The sequence below is a fragment of the Macrosteles quadrilineatus genome, unplaced genomic scaffold, assembly GCF_028750875.1.
Source record: "Macrosteles quadrilineatus isolate MER2022 unplaced genomic scaffold, UCM_ALF_1.0 Scaffold_8__2_contigs__length_117827958, whole genome shotgun sequence".
Lineage (NCBI taxonomy): Eukaryota > Metazoa > Arthropoda > Insecta > Hemiptera > Cicadellidae > Macrosteles > Macrosteles quadrilineatus.
The window spans coordinates 103,813,984-103,831,290 of NW_026542601.1; the positions used below are offsets into that span (position 1 = coordinate 103,813,984).

General features: G+C 34.4%; 2 protein-coding genes across 4 annotated transcripts in view; one reads left to right on the forward strand and one right to left on the reverse strand.

Moving 5' to 3' along the window:
* Positions 1–333: 333 nt before the first annotated feature.
* LOC128999499 (cleavage and polyadenylation specificity factor subunit 4-like) lies at positions 334–8,242 on the reverse strand. Its single transcript, XM_054426062.1, has 6 exons — positions 8,045–8,242; positions 4,718–4,921; positions 3,777–3,966; positions 2,469–2,619; positions 1,482–1,589; positions 334–513 (listed from the first exon to the last, which is right to left on the reverse strand). The coding sequence occupies exons 1-6, from the start codon at positions 8,145–8,147 to the stop codon at positions 397–399; spliced, it is 873 nt and encodes a 290-aa protein (XP_054282037.1). The 5' UTR covers positions 8,148–8,242; the 3' UTR covers positions 334–396.
* Positions 8,243–12,054: 3,812 nt separating this feature from the next.
* LOC128999494 (CSC1-like protein 2) overlaps positions 12,055–17,307 on the forward strand; it is a 36,609-nt gene continuing 31,356 nt past the window's right edge. Inside the window, exons 1-2 of one of the 3 annotated variants that reach the window (XM_054426054.1) lie at positions 12,055–12,226; positions 13,906–14,084. In XM_054426054.1, coding sequence (XP_054282029.1) covers positions 13,914–14,084 — 171 coding nt within the window. In that variant the 5' untranslated portion in view covers positions 12,055–12,226; positions 13,906–13,913. Of the gene's footprint in view, positions 12,227–13,905; positions 14,085–17,307 lie in introns of those variants that run through there. The other 2 variants (XM_054426055.1, XM_054426056.1) reach the window with 2 other exon arrangements.

A 17,307-nucleotide genomic window follows, 5' to 3' on the forward strand; every position in this document is an offset into this window, starting at 1 on the left:
ATTTATGTTTGTTTGCTTTTAAATAACACTGATACAGTTACTACTGTGAAGGTATATCTGGAGGGGTTTGCTAATACACCAAGCAACCCGAGCACCTCTTATTAGCACAGCTGTCCATGTGATTATCGTTGTTACAATAAAATAAAACAACAATTTGTTTATATTATTCAACAACACTCTTTTCTTTTGTATTTCATATAATATATAGTAAATCAGTAAAAACCATCATATTTTTCTCTGATGAATATACATTCTTGTACTATGCATCTCATAGTCAAAGCTAAACTTTGGTTTTATGTTATCAACATTCAGGAAAGGGTAAGAAGTAAAAAGTTATGATAGAAATACACTTCATTTGACCTTAAAATTAAATTATAAATAATTATAAAAGCAAACTTATGATAATAATCTTTTGATGTATTGAGGATTAGGTTGATTTTGGTTTTGACTGAGAGCGAGAAACGCCAGGTGACCCTTGGGACATTTGTTGGCATAGTGGCCCTTGCATCCACACTGAAATCAAAACGGCATTGATAGAATTTTTTTTAATTATGTAGGCCTAATTCTAGTTGTATTAAATATTAATTCAAAATATTAAAAACATTTTAATTCCTAAAACAAAATATTATAATCTTTCTGTATACATTTTGCTTTACCCAATGAATATAATAAATACCTTACAGCAAAATCAGTGTTTCCACATGACCAAAAAAGTAATCCCGCTTACTGGGTCGAGAAATCCCGTTTTATCCCGCTTTTAAATTTTGAAAAATCCTGTTTTATCCCACATTATTTTTTTTGTACAATACCGTACCTAGTATTATACTTTACGTATCATGTTTATAAAGTTGTTTAAACATCACTATTATATTTAGCTACAGTATTTAATCAATTTGAGTTAGTTTTTCTCTAAGATTAAGTATAAAAAATAAAAATAATCGTCACAGCTGAAAATCCCGTTTTATCTCGCATCCCGTTTTAATCCCGCTCAAGGTCTAAAAATCCTGTTTTCGGGATAATAATCCCGCAAATGGAAAAAACTGTACAGCATGAGCGGATCTAGGAGATGGCTATAGGTGCTGTTGTCGTTCCTTCGGGAATATATGTGAAAAAAATCAAAACTAAAACGCATTCATGGCTAGGTTTGAACTTTATATTAAGCCTCATAATTTTGCCCTAAAATGCACGTTTATAATTATGATCAAACAAAATTTTCGCTGAAGGATCAATACTCTTAGCCGCCTATGAAGTTATATTTGAAAACAGCAAGGTCCCTCCCCCTTTTCTACAGGTGGGATCCATCCATGCCTTGCAATTAAAGCAAAATGAACTAAAAGCTAATTCAGTAGGTTTATAAAAACTTTGCGTTGATGAGAAATGAAAGAGGTATTCCACTGTAAATTACAGATAGGCTATTCTAAGCAAGAAACAAAGACAAATACAAATAATACAGTAAAAGCAAAAACTAAAGAGAACTTTACCTTGAAACAGGTGACTTCCTCCAGTGGTTTGAGTGCAGGTTTGGTACCAATAATGATTTCTTTACCACTTTCGTCCGTCTTGGTAATAAACTGTGGCACCTTGACTCCCTTTAAACATAAAACTTTGATTAGGACATTTGAAAAAAATTGTATTTGTAAAGAAAAATTAATTTGTTCCACAACTACGCCTTTGATAATAAACCTGTTTCATCAAAAGTGTACTTGACCTAAATGTAAACAAGTTTAGTATTTTTTCCCTTCTTTGTTCATTTAAGACCTGAAATGGAAAAGTGTATTAAAAAGGTGAATTGAAATGAATCGAGCTTTGCCTATAAAAGCACCAGGGGTATGATCACAGAGTGGAAAAATATTACAGATGATGAAAAAAATTACAATAAGTCATATTTGGCAGCTTGCACTCTCCTTTGCTTTGCCCAGCAAACAATGAAAATAAAATTCAATAACAACTCCAGGTTTCCCAAAAGACAACAATTTAGATGTTAAAACTTAGGCCTACTTTAAAAAACTCCAAATGTTTATTGAAAACATATAAAGAACCTAGAAATTAACTCCAATTCAAGAAGAAAAGATTTATACCAACATGAATTATTGCTTATTCTAACACCGAATTTTTACTTAATTTACCAACGTTATGACAGACATTAGTAACAATCAAATATACTGCAGATAAAATTGCAGATAGCGTATTGAATTATAAAATTCCATATCCAAATCTTTACTTTTTACAAGATAAAAATGGAATCTCCTAGTATGAACAGCAATTCTCACAATGGTTATGATACATTAGAATAAACAATCGGCAAATTTCCCAGTCCTATAGAAAATTAAGGTAGAGTTCACTCATTTCTACCCAATCATACAAATTTTCCTAAATTCCAAGTTTGCTCTGTCGGCTGGATACCTTTCTTTAACAATCTACGTAGTAGGAATCTTTAAGTACATCTCATGGATGTAAACTAAGCTTACCAATTGTTTCGCTTCCGCCTCCTTCATATCCGCAGGCATCTTGTGGCAGTAGAGGGCTTTGTGTCCAGACTCACCGCAGAAGTGACAAACAATCACCACTTTCTTGCCTTCCTTCTGATTAACATCGGCTGCCGGCAGCTCGAACCTCGGACTGCAAAAACCTTGTGTCAGCGAGTCGCACATTTTGAACACATATAGAAGGAATGCTGTAGCTTGAACCAAACATAGCATTGATGAATTCAAGCATAGCTCATTCAAATGCGTACTACACATCAGTTTGATACCTCTACACACTAGAAAAGATTCTGCCTGTGTTCCAAAGTGATTATATCAAAATTAATCATAATATCTCATTTATCTATATATTAATAGGCAAGCATGTTTCTTTAAAACCTTTTTTCTTAGCTTGTGTGCATCGCAGGGATAATCTACGCATACTGTTAGAAAGATATTTTCCTGTAGGAGTGCAGAATCCCTTTATAAATTAAAATAGGCTCAAAGATAAGCATTAAAAATTAATTTAAAATATAAAAAAAATTAACATAGGCTTTACGGTTTGCCATGCTGGTGACGAAATAACAACAAAATATAAACATAAAATCCAAACAAATATAAGAAATTTCAATCACATTTTCAGTTCACATTCAGTTTACAGCGTGGGGTGAAAATAGGGAATTCGGTATATTAGATATTTTTTATTTTTGGTCCGAGTTTTTGACCACTGGATGGCCTCTAGTCTAAATTATTCTACTGGTTTGAATAAATAAACAGTATAAACAGAATAAATATAAATAAAGTAAATGTAAACATTGTCATTATTATTTCTGTTGCTTCTGAAACTAATCAATGTTTACTACCAGAAATGTTGAACTAGGCTATGTTGAATATGTTGTTTGGGGCTTGAAATGTTGAAGGCTTCAGGTTAAGCTCTGATACAAAACTCAACATCAATAGTATGGGTAAAAATTAAGCTTTTCATAGTAACTCCAGTAGCTAGTTTTTAAACATGATGGAAAGAATATTTTAGTTTTCATAAAAGCAAAGATGTGTAGTTGAGATCGAATTGGGCTTCTCTAATTGATTTATTCCAAACTTAGCGGAATAAATTTTAAACTCTATCCAATGAGACTGACAGCCGGTCCTTCCAAGAAAAAAATTGCATGTGAAAAAAAGCCTTCATGAAATCACTGTCTTGGTAGGCCTAACTAGCAAGATTTTCACTTCCAAAACCAGCCTAATAAAACGTCATGAATTATTGAACGCAAGTCTTCACATGCTGAACTCTAAAAATTAATGAGCCTGACTTACTGCATGAATTTGCACTCTGGTCCGTCAGAACAGAACCCGGCTAAGTAGTTGATACACAAGACTCTGCGTACATGGCGATGACGGCAGTTAGGTCCATGCCGGCAGAACCCTCTGTCGTACCAAGGGCAGTCTTTTATCTTACTCTCCGGGTCTATGTGAAGAAACGGACACTCCTTGTTGTGGCAGGCGTCTATAAGATACAACACTAATAGCTGGATAACCTTTCAAGAGCAAATTAGTTTTGATGAATTTAAAACCATAAATGTTTTTCCGTGTTTGTGTCCTACATAAATATTTATTATTTATTTATTTATGTGTTAAATGTGACACTCTTCATATGAAGAAAGGAAACGTCCTTATACCTCCTGATGATGGACCCAAATAGGATCCGAAACTAGTTGCAACTGCAATTGAATCGATTGCCTAATAGCAGGTATTTAAACATTTTATCAAATTAATATTCCTCAGGCACATCAGAGACAGTTGTCGATCTTAAGTCTCTTGCGGTGAATATGGAATAATAGACCCTGCTTGATGTTGAACTTAGAATTGATTGCTGTGAAACATTTAAGCCTATATGAAAATTATTAAAGAAAATCACTGCTACATTGCTACATTGAACTGAAAACAATTAAGCTATTTTTTCTGTGTGGTAGAATTTTCAGTGAACTCCCTCTTGTTTGGATCCTTTTTAGAACCATACACTTGACCAAATACTAGAACATGTTTTCTGAATATTACATTCTTAGTCATAATCCCCTCAAAATCGAGATAACTTGTCCCAACCCAGTGTACTAGCAGATTCCAGCATGGATGGTTAACAAACTACAAAATACATAAAAATACCAAAAGAAAGAAAATTACCAAATAAAATGAGAAAATAAATATGGTCTCATTTGGCATAGCCATTGTAGGTTTTCCATTTCATATTACATACTTACTAAATCTGGAATAAAAGTAGCACTCTGGCATTTTTGTCATGTCGTACTCGTGAAGGAACTCGCAAAGATCTCCTTTTTTGCAAAGCCCTCGGAGCCAATGTTTGCAGACGATAGTTCTGTCTCCCTTGACATGTCTGAGTGGACATGATGTTCCTTTCGCACATGATCCTTTCGGGAAGAATTCACAAACACCAGCAATTGATTCTGGAATTAACAGGTGGGTTCATGTTACCTAATTATTAAATTAACACAATCTATAGTAATCCACTCGTAATATATGCTAAGATTGATTAATGGGAAAAGGGGTTAGACCTATGACAAACAATTTGACTGGAGGAGTTAAATATCCAAGTTCTACCTACTTATGACTGTCTGCAATAAGATTCGTAGTTGTTGAATATGTGTATGATTCTAAGAAAGTTTTAGAGCCTATTTATGATGATAGGCATCAACAAAAAAGTTTATTTGTTCACTGATTAAGTTGAATTTCCTCTAAGTTATTGATTTTGGAAAATATAGTAGTCGTAGTAAATAATTTTATTATTTACAAAAATGGATAATTAGATTTAAGATATCACGTTCTTTATGGTGTGCTGTTTAAATTTTGTTATTGCAATGCTTGATCTTGAGTCTTGCAAGTCATGAAGACTAGCATGATCTTGTTTATTATTGAGTGACTTGGCCGATTGTTCACAGAAATTTTCCACAATCTGACTGATAAATTTAAAATAGGCCTACAATAGTTTTTGTTTCAACATTGTTTTAAATATGATGCGAGTGGAAGATCAAAGTTTAGCCTTTGATTGTGTTTTGTTTGGAAAATCCTAAATATCTCATAAAGACCCATTAGAATTTAAGTTAAGTGGGTATTGACTAAAGACTTACAGAAAATTTCAATTTTCAGAAATAATCAGGGCCAATCCCGTATTCATATAAATTACCCCTTGCCCAGGCTAATTACCCTTTTTCCTTTAAATAATTAAGTTAGGCCTATGTAAAGGTTCCCCACCCTAAAACTCTGAATCCCACCTTGTCTCTAGGTGAGATGAAGGGGATTCCTTACTGGTATTAATAAGTAATAACTGGGAAGCTCCAATCCAACAGCTCAACATTTGCAACATTTTAGAAGAATGCAATAAGTTAGGTATACCGTACGTAAACAATTTTCAAAATTTTTAAAAAGAAAAGGAAATATGTTTTATAAAAGTTTGTAGATGGATGATCTTGATCACTTAAAGTATTAATCCTCAGGAATACCCCCACCACAGCAAACCTGCCGAATAAACAAATTTCCATTTGTCTGAATTGATTTTCAATTAAACCTATTAAGATAACATTAGGTTTAACAAGTAACTTACCTAGGTTTGCTGCTACAAGGAAACTAATAAAGTGTGTTTTTTTAGTAAAATATTAATAGCCTAGCTTAGTATTGAAATAAATGAATGCCAAGTTTGATCAAAATAAGTTATATATCCGTGAACAAGCGGGTAGATTTCTATCTGTTGGCACAAACAACCAAATGAAAATATCGATCGATATATCGATAATTCAATATATCGTTTGGTTAGTTAGGTAAGGTATCGAATGAAACAATAGAATAATCAATATTTTCATTCAGTTGTTTGTGCCAATAGATATGGAAGTCTACCCGAACATGCAAACTACAACATTTTACAATATTCTGCATAAAAATAACATGGGAATTTTGAATTTACAATTTTTGTTACTTAGTAGCCTATTACTTTTAATTTTAGATGAGTTACTTAGTATGTTAATTTTAACATAGGTAGGCCTACTTAGTTAATACCCACATAAAACTAGTGATGGGACAACCTACTGGAAAAAACAATCGACTAGTCAATCGGTTGTTTTTAAAACCAGTCGGTTTTTTCATTTGAATGAAAAACCGAGTGAATTCCACTACAACTGGTGATGTTCATTCGGCGCAATGGATTCAGTCATTGCAAGGAAAATCATAATCATGCAAATATTATGAAAATCATGCAAGGAAGATCATATATTACTGGAAACTGTTGAGACTTTGTAGTTGATTTATTGTTTGTTTTTTGTGTTTACATTTTGTAGGACTACTTATTATTAGGCACTTAATAACATTTAGTTTATACAGGACAAGTTATAAATTATTCAGTGGTCCTACTATCTCAAACTAAACTCAGTAAAACAATATTCCTTTGTTTTCTATGAAATTGTTTTCTATAATGGGCATTTCGTCACATTATGGATGTATAGATGGACTGGTGGACTAATTACATGTAGGCCTAGGCCTAGTTCTTATTTAGGCATGTCAGGGTGGTAGGTCGTGCTTTATACGGATTGGTGACTGCATTAAGTGTTTTGATGTTAGGTTAGATTAGGAAGGTAAAGTTTAGGTTATAAGTTAATGTATCGAGTTGTTAGTTTATGCAGACTGTTTTTGTAAAATTGAAATCCTGAGAAAAACACTTTAAATTACTAGGCCTACAGTATTTCAAAAATGCTTGCATGAACCCATAGTTAATTCCACTTGTAAATGTCATCCATCCTACCTTGTTTATTGTAATGTTGTATATTAGGCCTATTACGGCGATATCTTGAGAACCTATTCATCAGCGGAGATAAAAAATTGTAATTTGGATTCAGGAGGGAAAAAACTACAAAGTAGGTAAGATAGCTTATCAAAATTAAAAATTTGTTTGGAGGCACCTAACTTATACGGAGTAGCCTAGTTACCAAATTACATTATTTTAATTATAGGCCTACCTTAACACTGTTCACAATTTGTGTAGGTACAGTACGAGTTTATCTATAACAGTTTTCATTTACAAGTCAGTCTCAACCTCAACAACAGTAACTTGTGGTACAACAACTAGTAACAGTGGTTCTTACGACTATATTAGTTACAATCACCGACGTTTGACTGTTTCCAGTTATTCCAACGATTGGTTGACTGGATCTAACTTAGTCGCCGTAGGACCGGGAGTATGAAGTGACTAGTTTCAAGCATATCCGGGAGAACAACCGACTAATCGATTGAATTGGTTGTTTTCAATCAGTTGCTCCCATCACTATATAAAACGCCAATGTTACTAGGCTATACGCAAGGCAATAACTTAGGCTACTTATTTTATATTAGGTTTAAGGCTTCTGTTGTAAGCTTGTTAAAATAAAATTAGATAGAAATACCCTAGGCCTAAGTTATTCACTGAAAGAATTTGGAAATTCATAATATAAATGCAGTTAAAGCTAACCATTAAATGTAATGTAAGCTAGCTTAAGTTAAAACGAGACCTTAAAAGTATGCGTATAGGTTTAGCCTAAGTTACATACTATCCATTCCAGAAAATGGTAATGGTAAGCATCCATGTTGTTCTTCTAACGCTATTTCAATATTAAATTTCATATTTTCAACACTTGCTACGATAAACTCCATGATTAAAAATGCAGGATTTAATTTAAATAAACAAAATATTTCCACATAAACAAAATAAATAATCGAAATAGGTTGATGCTTCTGCAGCAACCTGCAACGAACGAATACTTTCATAAACTTCTTCTCTTCTTTCGATTGATCTTTTTCTGAACAATAAAAAGCTGTTTCAGAGAAAGGTTGAACTTTTGATACGTGTAGCTTAATTGATTGACCAGGTTCAGACCATTGATTTTCATTACTTTCTAATCAATTTCAATAAAAAAGGACGCCAAAAGAGTAAAGGGCACCTAAAGGTTTCCATTATGTACTGCATTTGGGGTAAGAAAATAAAATAAGACTTACGTGTATACTTGTTGTCTTAATCTTTGACCGAAGTATATCGGATAGATTGCGTCGTTATACTAATATTTACAAAATTATTATTAACAAAACTTGCTTAACAAAATTCCAAAAACTTAAAACTTCGGCTGTGGTAAGCATGTCTGTTTCTCGACCTGGCATTAAAGGATCATTTGACAACTCGTCAAGACTATACAGGGGCCTATTTGTGAGCAAGTTCTTCAGCTCGGTCTTAAACGCTGTACAGTCGAGGTTCCTTAGGTGGTTTGGAAGGGAGTTGTAGATTTTAATAGCCGAGCGGGGGTATCTCCAAAGGTATGGCTCAAGCTGCAGCGAATCACCACGGGTCACAAAATCACTAAGGTTCTCCTTTAGCAAGACCAGACTATTGAGTACATACTGGCTCACCACTGTGAGGATTCCCAATTCTTTGAAGATGGGTCGGCAATGTTCTCTAGGGCCTTTAGATGTTATCACCCTCACAGTTTTTTTTTTGTAACAGAAGTATTTCATGGCATGCAGGGGAGTGTCCCTAAAGCACTATTCCGTACATCAAATGGCTATGAAATAAGGCATGGTATAAGGTTATCAGATAGGTCTTAGATAACTTTAAAATACTTTAAACAAAGTAGTATACGAAACCTTGGTTACTGGGGCTATGATAATATTGACTCCATTTCTAATGTACAGAACACAGAAATAGATTTTCAATTTATATTTGTTTGTGTTTTCAATTCTATATTTTTTATTTCCAATCTTTTGATAAATTTATATTCATAAATTTACATTTAAATGTCTAATATATACCAGTTAATGAGTTGGTGTCACCTGTCTGCCTTGTTATATTATAGGACGTCTAGACGTCTGGCGCTAAACAACATTACTTGCGACTTTGCCAATTATACCAGGCCGCGGCCTGGAGTAATATGCAGAATCGCATATTACTCCTATTCCTAGTCGTAGTAGTAGTATTTTCCTTCCTGCGACTAGTATTTTCCTAGTCGTATAATATGTTGGTGGTAGTGGGTGTGCCGGTGTAGTGGATGCACGGCCGCCTTTAACTACAGGCCGCGGCCTGGTAGAATTGGCAACATCGCAAGTGGTGTTGTTCAGTGACAGATGTCCCATAAGATAACATGGTAGACAGGTGACATCAGCTCATTAATTCGCACTTTATTGATTTAATTTTTAATTTATGAACATAAATTTATTAAAATATTGAAAATAAAACATGCAGAATTGAAAATTGAAACAATATGAATTAAAATCTATATCTGTACATTTTTAAGCGGAGTCAATATTGTCATAGTCCAGTAATCAATCTTTCGTAAATACACAGATACCATTAGTTGCTTCCAAAAAAATCAGCTGTTACAACATCTTACATCTTACATACATCTTACATACGTCCTCTTCATCGCAGTCGTAGAGACTGGAGAATCGTCATTTACTACTTTCTCACTTCTTCTTATAGTAGCCCTATGTAGTAGTTGTGGTCTTCATAGAACTCCTTGATGGTGTAGTATGGTCTTTGAAGGAGGTAGTTTTTTAGTGCAGCAGTGAATTTTTTTGTGTTATTTATTGTTTTGAGATGTTGTGGAAGTAGGTTGTAGAGTTTTGCTCCCATTGCAGTAGGGTTTTTGTTGGTTTTATTTAGTCTGTTTTGTTGGGTGTTATAGTTTGATTTTGATCTGGTGTTGTGGTTGTGGCATGTTTGTCTGGTTTCAGGCGGATTTTGTTTTATGAAATTGATGGTGTCAAATATGTATTGGGAGGTTAGGGTTAGGATTTGGTGTTTTATGAAAAGGGGCTTGCAGTGTTCAAGGTAGTGGGATTGGTCTATGATTCTGGCTGCTTTCTTTTGAATGATTTGAATTTCTTTTAATAGGCTTTCGCTGGCACTTCCCCATGCAATTAGGCCAAATTTCAGGTGTGAAGCGAAGATTCCATGGTAAGCCATCTTGGTGGTTTCTTCGTTAGTGATTTCCCTGAGGCTTCTAAGGGCATAGATAGCTGATGAGAGTCTTCGCTGGAGCCCTTCCAAGTGGGGGTGCCAGTTTAGTTGCTGGTCAAGAATGATGCCGAGGAATTTGGTTGTGGGGTTGGCATTTGTTGTGTCTTCTTGGGTTGAAGGATTGTTTGTTGGTGTGAATTTCAGGCAGACAGTTTTAGATTCGTTGATTCGGAGATTTAGGCTATTGCAGATTTTTTTGCTGTGTCTATTGTTTTTTCTGTTAGGTTGGGTGTTGGTGTGCCCGGGACTATGATGGTCGTGTCGTCGGCAAACATTATACATGTATTGTCTGCTGGTAGGAGGGTGGGGAAGGTGTCTATGTAGATCAGAAAGAGCAGGGGTCCCAGTACCGAGCCTTGGGGTATGCCTTGAGTGATGGTTTGCAGTTTTGATCTGGACTTGGTAATGAAGTTGCCACTTTGGTGTTCAATTTCAATGAGTTGTTGTCTGTTGTGAAGGTAGCTTTTTATCCAGTCTAGAGCTTTGTTGTTGATGTTTAGGGCTGATATTTTTTGGAGAAGTAGGTTATGGTCTAGGCTGTCAAACGCTTTTTGGAGATCTAGAAATATGCCGTTTGCTGTTTTTTTATCCTCCCAGATATTGGTTATGGTGTTGCAGAGTTGAGCCAAAGCGGTATTTATGGATTTCTTTTCTCTGAAGCCGTGCTGGTTGTCGCTTAATAGGTGGTTGTTTTCCAGGAAAGTTATTATTTGGGAGTTGATTATTTTTTCCAGATATTTGGATAGGGCCGGTAATATTGAAATTGGTCTATAGTTTTCGGTTAGGGTGGTATCTCCTTTCTTGAATTTGGGGTAGACCAGAGCTTGTTTCATGGCTTGTGGAACTGTGGCTTGTATTATGGAAGTATTGATGATATTTGTCAAGGGTGGGATCAGTTCATTCTTGCAGTACTTTAGGATTTTGTTTGGGATTTTATCCAGTCCGCACGAAGATTTTGGAGGAAGGATTTTGAAAAGCTTGTCGAGTTCATGTTGGGTGATTGTTTTGAAGGCAGATAGATGTGGTTTCTGTGTCACAGAACACTGTGTCACTGGCAACACCACTTGCGACGTTGCCATTTCGAAGGCCACGGCCTGGAGTTAAAGGCGGCCTTGAGTGGATGCCACTCCAACTTGTCACCGGTGCGGTGTTGGTGTAGCGCTACCAAATACAGTACAGAACAAACATTCTTTTATCTTGAAGCGCGACGTCGCTTTTGCTGCTTAGCTAGGAGGCTAGGATACTCCCATTACTTACCATGTATCTGAATCTGTCACTATTTTCGGTCACGCCGTTCCTGTTAGGACGGGGCCTAGGAATATTAATAGGATTAAACTCCTATATTGTAAATCCGTTGCTGCATCTGTTGTAACACAAATATGTATGTGATCGAAGAGAACTATCTGAAATCCAATAGCCTGTGCATATAGGTTGTCTGTCAACCTGATGAAAAATATAGAACACTTAAAAAAAAGGCAACAATCCAGGTGATGTTTATAGATATATCTTGATGATATCGAGCTTGTCAATAGTAGTATTGGTGACAGACGACAAACGTCGACAGGAACTGACTAGAAACCATGTATTTTAGTACTACAATATTGTGATTAAACTATATTTTTACTAAGTTACTAACATTCTACACCCAAATTTGGAAATGTTTGTATACCAGACTTATATTATTTGAGTCTGTATTCCCTTGATGACTTATCTCATCATAACGTAAGTAAGTAGATCCATGAAATTAATTATTTAAGGATTATCGTAGGATCTGCATTTAGTTTTGTGTAGGCTACACATAATGCAAGTTGTTCATTCATTCTCTTGCAATGCAGAGAAGTTATAGAACTAAGAACTAGTAGGTTACTTTAAGTTTTTTGATTTGTTTTGGATCTGGATTACAAAAAGTAATCATTTAATAGTATTAAGCATCAATGCCTTTATCTCAATAGGCTAGGCTATGTTTAAAATGTAATCGTTGTTTTGTAAGAAACTTCACTGTTAATTTATGAGAAATGTAGCCTCTACTGTTAGAACACTATTGCAGACATTGTCTTTGTCTTGACTTAAATAAACATAGATGCAATAAAATAAGTTAATTATTTTAGTTTGAGTAAAAAGTTATTCTAGCCAATCTAGGCCTATGTACCTACAGTTTTCAATCTTACCTGGCCTACATGAAAATTATGTTGTCATGTTTTTATAAACACTAGAGGTCGTCCAGTGGTAAAAAATCCGAACAAAATATGTAATGTACCACAGACAAAAAGAGTTAGGCCTAAATATAGACTGTCAGGCCCGTGAAGTGGTTACCATAGGTTCTGACGCACACCGCTGGGAGCGCCGTGTAGTTACGTGTGTAGGCCGTAACTACATGGCACTCCTAGCGGTGTGTGCCAGAACCTGTGGTAACCGCAGCACAGCTGGCGGTCTATATTAAATTCTTTTGTCTATGAATGTACGGACTTCTCTATTTTCACCCCACGCTGTAAAGAAAGCATGTGATTGGAATTCCTTTAATTTGTTTTGATTTTCTGTTCATATTTCGTCACCAGCTTGGCAACCCGTAAGGCCCATGTTAATTTTTTAAATTGAATTTTGTGCTTATTTTTGAGCCTATTTTAATTTATAAAGGCATTCTGCACATCTACAGGCAAACATCTTTCCAACAGTAAGCATATATTTTCCCTGCAATGCACACGAGCTAAGAAAAAATGTTTTAAAGATGTTTCTTTAAAAAAATTTGCTTAGCTTGCCTATATTAGGCCTAATATATAGATAATCTTAACTTTCATTTCATAGGTTTTGAAACTGACAGCCTATGTAACTTAATGATTTTTTTCTACTAATGTAGGCCTAGTTTTGATTTTTCGGAAGGATCTCCCAGGGGGATATTTTATCGATGTTTAGGTTAGCAAACACACAGTTCGTTTGATCAGTAGTGACATGATCAAACACCTTGATCCAAGAATTACACTAAATAGGTACCGGTACGCTTTGGAATAGCTTTATTGATGATGGCTTTGGATGTAAATATAGGCTAGCCTACAAGATGTTTAACTTAACTTACATTCAATAATATCCTAAATCCACAACATATCCTAACTTAAACAACATAAAAATAAATACTTTTGTTCTGGTACCGGTAGGTCTATCATTGAAAAAAAACAATATCCCATTGCTTTCCACGACCAGGAACGTTGACTGGCAACACTTAGGTCACTTCAAAATTAAAATAGTAGCTTGTGAAAGAAGTGAAGGACGAGGATAGTGTTAGATTTGCACTAGTTGGCTCTGTTTCGATGGAAGCTCGTTGAGACCTTAATTTATCGACAGCCAGTTAAGTATAACTGATAGGCTAATTTTAGTAGTGTGCTTGGATTTTTGTTTTCATTTTATTTACAGACCTCATCATGTCTGTATTTGGCTTGGTCAACTATAATGAAGAGCAGTACCTGTCAGCGAACAATTCTGTTGTAACAAAAGAAAAGTGTATATATTACAACCGCACAACTGGACGAATTATTACTCCAGCGTATGAAGGAATACCAGAAAACCTACTGCTTAACTTTCTTGGATGGATTGTAAGTACCTCTTTATTACTATAATTGAATGGTTAAGAATAAAGTAACAAATTAATTTTAAGAACCCATTATAATGTAAACAGACCAAATACCAAACAGCTGCCAAATTCCGAATGCTCCGGGCTTCGTCTGAAATAATAAGCTGCTGCTTCAATTTACCAACTAAAGAGTAGTGCATTCGTTGGCATTCAAACTGTCTGCAGACAAATAGGTTTGTAGATCGTCATTAATCCAGGCGATCAGTGAACCTTGATTGGTCGTGCTGTGCATAGTTTTAGCAAATTCCTTCAAATATCATTGTACGGCTCCTTAAGAAAACGGTCAAGTTCCTTAGTTAAGAACAGTGATTAAGAACAGTTGTTAATGTTAATTATCGGTACCGGTACCTATACATAGAGTATACTCACAGTAAATAACTTTCACAGAGCTAATAAACTGCTAAAAAGATGATTGTGTCTGTAATTGCTAGACTTAATATAGAACATTGCCCCTTACAAAATTAAATACTTTTTAACCAATTTGTTTTGGATTTTTGTTACTGTGTTTCCCAAAACCAAACGAATCTTCCTTAGTCACATGTTCAAGAGATTCCTTTGGTAAACTCTGATCCACTGTTTGTATTCTTTCTTTTTCTGAGATGAGGGTAATTAATCAGAATCCTCTACATTTTCTTCCTTATTGAAGTGCTCGTGGCTGCCTTGATTCTTGGAACACTTCACACGGAGAGTGAGCGTACATATGTCAACCAAAGATAAATTGACAACCTTTGTTGATGTTTTTATTGATTAATTTTTTTTTTATATGGATTGTTTGATGTTTATAATGATACATAGGGACTGTGTGAATACCTTCCAAGAATTAATTTGTTTTTTTATGGTCATAGGTTAATCATTAAAAAATAACAAAAGGGGTCAATATTACGCTGTGTCTTGGGGTGACATTGACCCCCCACATTTATTTTATTAAAAAAATACCTAATACCCTGGGGACAATGTTACCCCTGGGGGGTCAGAATTACCCCGCTTTAGTGTTTTGGGTGTTTGAAAACTGTCTTAAACTGCAGTGCTTATATATTTTTTTAAATGTATTTATCCCAACGGTTTCTCCATTTTTGTAAATAAACATAAAAACATAACTATAAACAAAAAGTTATTGCAACCATTATTTATGTGCAATATACATTAAGCAAAGGTAGGGGAATCAAGAAAAATTTGTCAATAGGCTCATTGTGTCATTATGAGTATATTTACATGCAATTTGCAGGCCCAGGCATGTTTTCATTGCAAGATTATACAATATTCATAATTTATATATAAATGAGATCCCAAGATAAATGTTATGATATTTTGAACATGATTAATATGTCAATATGTCGATGATGGAACATCATCTGTTTAAGATGCTTCTGACACATCTGATAATGTCGTGATTTAATTACCATATGATTTAACCCGAGTCTATAATAGACTTGATGACTCAGTTATTAGATTGCTCAATTACTTGCTGACATTGTTTGCTAAGCTGTGTGTTTGAGTCTTGTGTTGAACGTTACAATAACCACATTTAATCCATGCTTAAACAGATTTATCAGCATAATCGTTGTTCTGTATTTTGCCACTTATCAAATACAAAATGTATTGTTGTTTGACATATCAAATGGGGGGAATATAATTTGGAAGAACCAATGTTTTTTTTCATTTTATAATTTTTAGTTCGACATAGGTAATTTAGTGTGATGGCAAATGTATTCTTACACAAGCTAAGCAAATTATGGTGCTTTAGTGTGGCAATTTATTTTTACAGAACACTACAAATAGAATACTAGTTTCAACATTATGTGTTTAAAAACGTTTTAACAACTACTATAACAAAACTTGAATTTAATTTCAAGAGATAAAATATATAACTTTTGAATGTAAAGTTTAAGTCAACAAAAACTTGAAAGCTGCTGCATATTCTTGTTTACAATTAATTTAAATACAAATTATTCAAAAGACCTTATGGTATTCAAATAAAAGGTTTGAAATTGGTTTATTTATATAGGCTTAAACATTTTTTACTTTTTTTATCGCATTCTTACAAAAAATCAACTTTTAAGCTCTGATTGCACTTTTTACTTTCATCGCCCTTTACATTGTAGGCTATGCCTCTATTAAAAATATTTTTTGTAAAAATTTTACAGTATGAGTATTTGGTGGAAATATCCGTTGTGGGTCACCCTGAACCAAAAAAGTGGATTTCGAAGTGATGTCTATGTGTATGTGTGGATGGGTACAATCTACACCTGTGATCTGATTTTGATCAAATTTGGTAGGCCTATTGGAGACCTACTCCTGGTATCTCCAGGTTTTTTTCACTTTTTGAAAATGTTGATTGCAATGATAGTTTTCCCTTTAAAACCCATATCATATAACAACGGGAAAACCATATAACAACAAATCGGATTATCACAAAAACGGCAAGAATAATCGTATTGATTAAAAATTGAGTATGTTGTGGTCCTTTTTAACTCCAAACAAATTGAACAACTCCATAAAAGTTACGGTTCAAAATTTATGCAACTTTTGTGGCTTTACCCATAAAATATCATCGTTACTCCTACCGTTTACCCATTATTTATGTTGTTGACAAGCTGATTGGAGAAAGTATGTGCTTGCTGATACCTTTTTTTATTATTTCAACCAAACTCTCAACTGGCCAGTTAGCCGGTTCGGCAGGAAAGTGTTCACACGCTGGTTGGGCAACTGGGTTACGAAGATAATATGTATTGATTGATTCCCAGGCGCTCCATTGTATTGAAGACACACAGGGAATTATTTATGTATTTAATTGAATTGACAGGTTTAATAACTCTATTCAGCACTTCTTTATTTTAGTTCTAGCTGTCAATTACACTCATGTCATTTGCAAACAGCTTTATCTTTCAAGTGTTATTATTGTCTGTTGTGTTTGCGTTGTTGAAGTAGTAATTTTATCGTTCAACTCTAGCGAGAGCAAGTTCATGTTTATCTATTCAGCAATTAATAAATTAAATATGGACTTTTGGTAATTAAATAATATTACCAACTCATAGTTTTGAACTAAATGATTGGCAACAGACTGTTCTTAATTAACTACATTGTTTGCCAGTAAAAGTGTAGAAATCAAATTAAAAACAAAAATTTGATGAATGTACTATTTTTTGTCATTTTATTCTCTCGTTAATTCAAACTAGTTTAAAATT

Excerpts from the sequence above, each read along its gene's own strand:
- LOC128999499 (XM_054426062.1), bottom strand. The coding sequence starts at position 8,147 with ATGGAGTTTATCGTAGCAAGTGTTGAAAATATGAAATTTAATATTGAA. Across the intron at positions 4,922-8,044 it reads ACCATTTTCTGGAATGGATA|AATCAATTGCTGGTGTTTGT; the intron begins GTATGTAACTTA and ends TGTTAATTCCAG. Across the intron at positions 514-1,481 it reads AGGAAGTCACCTGTTTCAAG|TGTGGATGCAAGGGCCACTA; the intron begins GTAAAGTTCTCT and ends TTTTGATTTCAG.